This window comes from Anarrhichthys ocellatus, unplaced genomic scaffold (assembly GCF_004355925.1).
Source record: "Anarrhichthys ocellatus isolate YVR2014 unplaced genomic scaffold, GSC_Weel_1.0 scaffold47, whole genome shotgun sequence".
Classification (NCBI taxonomy): domain Eukaryota; kingdom Metazoa; phylum Chordata; class Actinopteri; order Perciformes; family Anarhichadidae; genus Anarrhichthys; species Anarrhichthys ocellatus.
In genome coordinates this window covers 1037803-1046068 of record NW_022280077.1, presented here as the reverse complement: position 1 = coordinate 1046068, position 8266 = coordinate 1037803, and the positions used below count along the sequence as shown (strand labels likewise).

Here is an 8266-nt window from a genome sequence, read left to right as displayed (position 1 = left end):
CTCTCTGGCCCGGTCTTATGACCTGCAGTGGTTTACCTCGGTGTAGCTTCTCATGTGGATGAGCTGAAATGTGATGGTGCTTCTCTTACTCAGAGTGCGGACAGCAATTTGAAATTTCAGGAATTTGGACGTGTGAATCTCCTTCTTAAGTGTCTTCTGTGAAGGCAAAGTCAATCTCACAAAGTAATCAATGCCTTATATTGTGTCGATCCCCCCTGCAAACCACAGATGCATTTCCTTATGTATGATAAGCATATTATAAAGCTAGAAAGGCACAGACTTGATAAAGACACATGAGAATCGACACAGAGGTCCATTCAGATTCTGATCAAATGCTCCATTCATGAGTGAAATTACCATCCGTCTGTCAGCCAAGGTGTGAATTCTTTCATCTACAGAACCTAACTCTGAAATTGTGATTAAATGCATAACGCCACATACACTCCACATAGACTCGAGATAAGCAAAATAGGATTTCCGCCTTTCGGGGAGTAGGTTGGTGTGTAAATCCAGTGAGACAGTACTGCCCTCTTGTGGTATTTTAGTTGAATGTTTTGTATTTTTCCAGACCTTTGTTACAATGATCCAGTTTCATTGTAGAATTGCCTGCCAGTATCAGTTTATTCCATGTGTAAAAGCTGGCCCTCTGATTGGTCATTGCTGTTAGTCTGACTTATTTATATCACTAGAATTACATGGTCTAAATAACGATGGTCCTTTGACTGAAATGTTCCCTTGTATTCACATTAGCTCACGTTTATTTTTCCTCTTAAGAGTCTCTTCCACTTATTTGTCAGTTCACAGGCATTTTTTCTCTGAAATGGGACTCTGGATTTTGGCTAGACGTACCTGAAGCCTGGACACCAGAGCGCACATTCTTTTACAATTCTTGGCTCTGGTACAGTGACAGAAATGATGCATTTTTACGTCAAAGCTTGCCTTCCCCTCATCATTTTTATTAGCAGACAGAAAACAGGAAAAAAAAGCATTTTTGTGGACATATATGGTGTCAGAATCTCACGCTTAGAAGAAACAGAAGACAAAAACCCAACAACATGAACATAAAACAGTTACATACTCTCAACATGAAAATAAATAATAATTCAAACCTCAAATTCTAAAAAGAATAAGCTGTGCTGAACAAAGAAACTGGTTAAACAGTAAAAAACTAAAAACAGCACAGTTTCGCAGTTTTTTTACCTTGCTTCAGATAAGGAAAAACGTCCCCAAAAAAGCCTTTGACATGTTCCTTTATTACAATGAACATATAGTATAGCTTTCAGTTCATACTGATTTAGTCTGACTCACCAGGTGAAGAGTGTTTATGAGCCTGACCTATGCCAGCCAGCATTCCCCTCCCCTTCTGCTTTCTGCAACATCTATTTTGCGAGGACACCGTTGCTCCATCTTGGGCGACGCAAAGCCCAGGATGACTTTGATTGGTTTTAAAAAATAATAACAATCCAGAGTGTTTTTTTTCCTATTACAACAGAATGACAATGTGCGGTGCCAGGCCTTTCTTTAGCGCTGACACAGCGTGGTGCAGATAATACTGAGTTGATACAAATATGCCTTGCTGCTGACTCAGCGGAATATGAAATGAGTATTAGGCTGCAGCTAAATATAGTCCCCCAACAAATGTGCTATCCTGTTTGAGAAAGAAATATGGTGCTCTTTCAGGAACATATTTAGCACTTTGTTAAGATTATTTTTTAAACGCTACACAAAGCATAAGATATATTAGAATAACTTGTTCTCAAGCAAACAAAAAAATGCTCCAATTAAACACAATTGTTCATCAACATTTCATGAATTTTGAATTTTCTGAACATACACTCACAACCCTCACAACCATAAACACACAAGATTCAAACCACAGTGTTACGCACCACAGGTATTTATACTGTTGGTGCAGGCTTATTGAGAATAGCACAGAACTGTGTGTACTATGACGTAGCTCAATTGGAAGTAGCTCAGGCTGGAGTGATTATGATGCCATTTCTGAACTGAGCAGTGGTTGCAATGATTTTATCCTGGAACAAACTAAAAACACTCCAACCATCTCAAGCCCCCACCCTTCCTCTAACCTGCCGCTGCTTAAAGTCAGTGGTAATGAATCTGGATGGTTCGGCCAATGAGGAGGAAAAGAAGGCCGGCCAGGAGACAGAAGAAGATGCCGATGGGGGCAAACATGAAGGACAGACCATAGTTGAGGGACAGCTGGAAGTCTGGACACACTGTAGCGCGCTGGTGTTCTACGTAGACATCCACCACATCCAACACCTGCACCCACAGGACGTACATCACCACCACACAGAGCAGGAAAAGACCTGGTGCAGAGAAGGGCAGCAGAGGCAGAGATGATGATTTTTAAATAAACCAATGGATCCAAAACAGGGTGCAGAAAAATAAATATTTAACCTGTGGCGGGAGAAGTATTCAGATCCTTTAAGTAAGTAAGAGTACCAACACCCCAATGTTAAAGTACACCATTACAAGTAAAAGTTCTAAAAGCTGAGTATCATCAGCTAGATACAATGTTCTGTTGAAAATGGCCCCTGTGAGTTATGACATTATATATGACATTATTAGGTTGTTAATACTCTGTTGCTGGTCGAGGTGTGGCTACTTTTAGCAAAGAGTTACATGATAAATCTGAGGGGTCGAGAGCGGAAGTTCTTCTGCATGAATGTGAATTTTAGAATATTTTCAAATTTTTGCTTTTCTACGAAGTTAAAATGTTTCTTCTTTGGGCCTCAAACTGTAATTTGAAGTAAATCATCTGAGGAGTCTACAGGGGAAATGTCTCTTTTGTGGAACTTCTAATAACTCATAGATATCTGAAATGTGAAGAAGGGTCCCAACCAGACACTGCTGTTTTGAAAAGTCTTAGTCAAAAAGGATTAGGAACCACTGGTTTAATACTTAACAATGCAATAGATTGTATTTTATAAACTTATAATACATCTAGCATCCTTATTTGAAAATGTACTAGTTCCTAGCTAAAAGTATAAAATGAGAGATAAGTCAAGTACAAGTACCTTTAAAATTGTACTTAAATAAGTTTACTTTCCACCACTAAAATTAAGCAATTTTAAAACCTCACCAGATGCCAGGAAGAGGCCTCCCCCTGCTTTATACAACCGGTGGCTGGCGAACGGAGCAGCACAGATGATGAAGAACCCACCGAGCACTACAGCTGCCACACCGATAAGCATGAAGATGCTCCAGAAGCCTCTGTAGACTGGACAACAGAAATGTTAGTCAATTGTATCACTGAGGAATATCAACTTAATCAGTACAGAGAGGCAAATCTAAATAGATAGACAGACACTTACTTATGGCCGTATCATACTCTGTGGCATTGTGGGTCTGATGAGACACAGGGAATGGGAAGAGGTAGGCGTGCATGCAAACTTTTGAGTGAGGCTGATTTGCTGGAAAGAGATGGAATAAATCAAAACAGAAAATTAATTAAATTGAATGTTAATAGTAAACAAACACAGTTGGCAATTTCCTTTGTTACGTCAAGTCTCTCATGGATTGGGATATGACTAAATTGTGTCAACAGTGTCAAAAAGTTATGATAGTACTCTACTTTTTGTCTTGTGTTTTTTATATTCTTTCTATTTTCTCTTCCACCGCAGCCCCTCACGAGGTCCCTTCAGTGCCGGAGGCTTTTTCTGACAATAACCCACCATTCAAAGTCCCCATCAGAAAATAGACGACCCATTATCACCTGACAAACGACCAAGATAACATCACATGAACAGTCACATGGGAGGATTTCTACCGTTATTTTAAGTTTTATACACAGAATAGTAGCAAAACAAAAACTGATATTTATTCTGCATAGTGATGCCATATGATCCTGAGGAAGCATCACAGGACAACGCTGGAGGACAATGGTTTCCTGCACTCATCGGCTTCAGAAGACAGAGAAAAGGACCATTTAAGAGGATCTGGAGTTTCTTATACGTTTGTTGACAAGATTTCTAACACGGAATTACACATCTAATCTGTTAGGTCTATTGGGTCTATTTAACTCCGGAAACATTTGTAACTTCACAATGTAGCATAACATAATGTACATTTCTTTGTCTTTCTTTTTGCCAAAAAAGTAACATGTATTTGCTCATGCATCATCCCATATAACTCGTAGAACATCAAATGTTTCCTAATAATGTAATAATGATGATCTTTGGTCATTTTCTTATTCTGCCTTAATCACATGTGCAATCACAATTTCTTGCAAGGGGTTACCACTTCATTACTTTACAAGTATTTTGAGAAAATAAACAGTGGAAACATTTACAAAAGTGAAGCCAACAGCAAACAAATATATATGGGTTAACTATTGGAACATGTGTCATTTATGTCTCTTGTTTGCACTATCCACTATGCTGCTGTAATCCTGTAAATGTCCCAACTGTGTGACTAATAAAGGATTATCTTATTTTATCTTACTGAACCAGAGGTTCCACATCAGGTTGTCATCACCCGCGTTGCCTCCAAACGAACACCTCCAGAAAAAACCTTCATGGTATAGAGTGATATCACCAGTGCCCTCCTGCATTACCACATCTCCACGCTGAAAGAAGCAGGAAAAGATAGAATAATGATTTATTACATAATATATTCTGACTTTAAAAAGGTCTGCAGAGTAGGATTTGTATGTGCAGATTTATGGATGGATCTCCATGTTATCTGTTGATGTGATTAAAGCCTGAGAGCTGTCACCAGATCGTGCGAGGCAGGTGTACAGTGCGTCGCCACAGCGGCAAAGAGCACCTGCTTAGTCAGGTCAAGGGTCGAGCTGAGCCAGCACCTCTAACCTCATTCAGGTTTGGTACGGTGCCGAGCGAGCATGCAGGCCAAGGATGTTCCCATTCAGGAAAAACTCATCACTGGTGGTCACTATTTTTGCACGAGAGCAAAAATTCTATCTATCCATACAGCACCTGTCAGAGTAATAAAAGCAGAGGGTGCAGGCTGTGCTGACTTTGGACCTTAAAGTTTCACCAGTCAGGGTCAATCTGATCAGAGTTTTGTTTTATTTTGCAATCAACCTTGTTGAAGAAGGACAGTGGCTCCCAACCTGGGGGTCAAGAACCCCTAAAACGGGTGGCAAGATAAACCTGAGGGGTCACAAAACAATTTATGGGATTAAAATGAATCACAAATGTATTTATTTTACACAAAATGATGGTTATTTCTTTCTGACATCCTTCCAGTAATTATTTGAATAGTTTTACCCTTTTGGCTATATATGTGAACAAAGAAATGTAAGAGGAAATCACTTATTAAATGGTATAATAAAAAAAACGTTGAGGACCAGTGCTGCATGATGCTAACAATCCCACTAAAGAATAAGAATCCTGCACTTTTTTTATGTTATTGCACTAAAAATAATACTTTAGTCAATTATGATTGACGAAACATGAATAACGGTTACTCACATTTAATTAAACTACGTGCTACCACTCTGGTTTTATTGTGGTGATATCATGTCTCCATTCCAGTTTCAGTTCCCACTATGAAAAGCTAGGTATGTTTTAGTCGATGATATTTAATACAGCATCATACCACTGGGACTACTGGAATTTGTATCTCTATGACAGGGGCACAAGCTATTTCTCAATCACTGCATAGCTGCACACACATTACAGTAAACAGTGTCTGATTACATGAAGAGGTCCTACAGGGATGCCTCTCCACCCTGCAGAGCATCTGCTGAAAGAATGATTGGAGCAACTGATCCCAGTTTCTAAAATAGAAAGAAGTGACTTTGATACTAATTTAAATATGCAACTTCACAATGCACCATTTAAAGCTTAAATACTATACAAACAAATATAATTACTGTCTATGGCCTAACAGTTGACCTAATATCAGTTAGTGGGGTGTTACACATGTGACCATGATAACTAATATTCAAGACATAACAAAGAAGCAACAAATTATAACTAAAGTCCAACACCCACCTCTATGGTCACACCACCCGGGCCAACAGATCCGTCCGGGTTCGGGTGGCAACTCTCTGAGGCCAGCAGCCAGTAATCAGTTCCAAACGAGAGGAGGATGAACACAGTTGCCAACGCCCCGAAGAGCCCTGCAAAAAACAACGCCACGCTAAGCTTCATGGTCCAGGAGTGACCAGCCACTTGGCCGCTGGATGCTCACGCTCAGTCTGACTTTCCCCAACTACAGTGAGCACATGTGACAAGCAGAGGTGGAAACTCCTTGTACAGTTCATCCACTGATCTGCTCGAGCTGGTTTATGTTGATACCGGATCTGGACTCCTCTCCTGTCCCTCTGTCTGTGTTATGGGAGGACAAGGTTGAGCACATGACTCCTCTGGACCCTGCTTGAGTCTGCAGTCAACAACCCCCATCCACACCCTGGGCTATTTTTGGGGTCTGACTGAAGGCGGCTGCTCCATTCCCAAGAAGCCCACTGTGGGGCTGAGTGTGTGAAGCAGTTGGAGAGTGTGAAGGGAGGGGATCAACGCAGAAATAACCGGTGGCAACTGGACACCCATCGTCTGCACGGGAATGTCAGGGCAGGGTGAGACTGAAAGCACAGAAGACGACACACATGTAAACACACACAACAGTATGCTGTCCTGTAAAAGGGGGTGATGAAAATTACTGTAAATATACCCTTAGTGGGTATTTTCAGTTGTATCACACTCTAGGAAAACAGAGATAATTATCAAATGGAACTTTATAAACAGTTCAATTAATAATTAAAGATATAATACTAATGTTTAAAAAAAAATACACATGTTAGAGTATTTCTCAGAAATAACTTTCATGAATTACACAAAAACAGCAATTTTCCAGATATTATACACACACAAGACATGTTTAAATTGTAAATTAGCATGTCAGTTTGAAAAGTAATTTAACAGTATTTACATCATTATTCTACTTACTACTCACATTACATGAATAATTTCTGTCATATGCATTTAATAGCTCTGTTATGTTGTTCATTCTGTACACATGACATCTATCATCCACCCTGGGAGAGGGATCCCTCCTCTGTTGCTCTCCCTAACGTTTCTTCCTTTTTTTTCCTCCCTGTTAAAGGGTTTATCCTGATGTGAGGGTCCTGGGACAGAGGATGTCACATGTGTACAGATTGTAAAGCCCTCTGAGGCAAATTTGTGATTTGTGATTTTGGGCTGTACAAAATAAATTACATTTAATTGAATTGAATTCATACTTTAATGGCCTTGATAACAAAAGCCATTTGGACATTTAGCCAATACTGTGAGGCAATTTAGCTAGTGTCATCAATGCTTGTTTTAGGTATGAAAACAAACAGTCGTTGAGGGGAATCCCTGATTTATTAGCATCTACGGGGCACATTTAGCAGTGAAGCTACAAATATGCACACTGATGTGACCCAGGCATTCCACCCACATATACTCCTCTGCAGTGTGTGTGTGTGTGTGTGTGTGTGTGTGTGTGGGGGGGGGGTATGTATCTATTACTCAGACTGATTGGAGTTTTTGCCATAAAGGTACAGATATAATATATAATGTAAAACAACAGAATTAATTCTGTTGAGTTTTGCACTGAGCATGCAACACAATACGACCAAAATGTTTGCAGTTGAAGGTGGTAAATAGTGTGTGATATAATTATGAAATAGTAATGCATCGTTTCCTAACTGCACTGCATTCAAATACTGTACACTGTAACTGGAGTAGTTGTGGTAGTGATTGTACTAGTTTAAATGCTTTATAAACTACACTAAATTACTGCAAGTACTTAAATAGTAATGTTGTTTTACTTTATGCTAAAACATGTACTTTTGCTGTAAAACAGGAATATTGTCCATGGCAGCACTGTAGTCAGTAAATTACTGTATAATCATCCTTAAATCTCTGCAGTGTGCAGAGATTTGTTGGATTCCCCACGTAGGTGGTAGAAAAGGATCTAATCTCGGTCAGTCTAAATGTTACAGTTTAAAACAAAATAAGGCTGAGAAAAATCTGTAGTTGAACTATATGAGTTATGGAGGCCTCTTGCCATTTATAGATATATTTTTATATATGTCAACAATAGTAAAAAAAAAAAAACAGAATAACGTATAAAGTCAAAATTTAAGTCACCTTGGTATTTCAATATTGCAAAAAAATCGAACCGCATTTAAAAGTCAAATAACAAACAATATTCCTACCGAAGAGGAATCTCACTATTTGGCAAATATATAATAAATTAATACAACTTTTAAAAGTCAAAATAAGAAAGT

The 8266-nt window shown here is 39.1% G+C and overlaps 1 protein-coding gene across 1 annotated transcript; it reads right to left on the bottom strand.

The window, feature by feature from the left end:
- Positions 1–947: 947 nt before the first annotated feature.
- On the bottom strand, positions 948–6341 carry tmem182a (transmembrane protein 182a). The gene is made up of 5 exons (XM_031869553.1): positions 5985–6341; positions 4468–4591; positions 3339–3437; positions 3107–3244; positions 948–2330 (listed from the first exon to the last, which is right to left on the bottom strand). The coding sequence occupies exons 1-5, from the start codon at positions 6141–6143 to the stop codon at positions 2104–2106; spliced, it is 747 nt and encodes a 248-aa protein (XP_031725413.1). The 5' UTR covers positions 6144–6341; the 3' UTR covers positions 948–2103.
- Positions 6342–8266: the final 1925 nt, after the last annotated feature.

Bases quoted from the DNA above. Each gene is read 5' to 3' on its own strand.
- tmem182a (XM_031869553.1), bottom strand. From the start codon at position 6,143: ATGAAGCTTAGCGTGGCGTTGTTTTTTGCAGGGCTCTTCGGGGCGTTG. The intron at 3,438-4,467 runs GTAAGATAAAAT...ATCTCTTTCCAG, and splicing joins GATGTGGAACCTCTGGTTCA to CAAATCAGCCTCACTCAAAA. The intron at 2,331-3,106 runs GTGAGGTTTTAA...TCTCTGCACCAG, and splicing joins AGGCCTCTTCCTGGCATCTG to GTCTTTTCCTGCTCTGTGTG.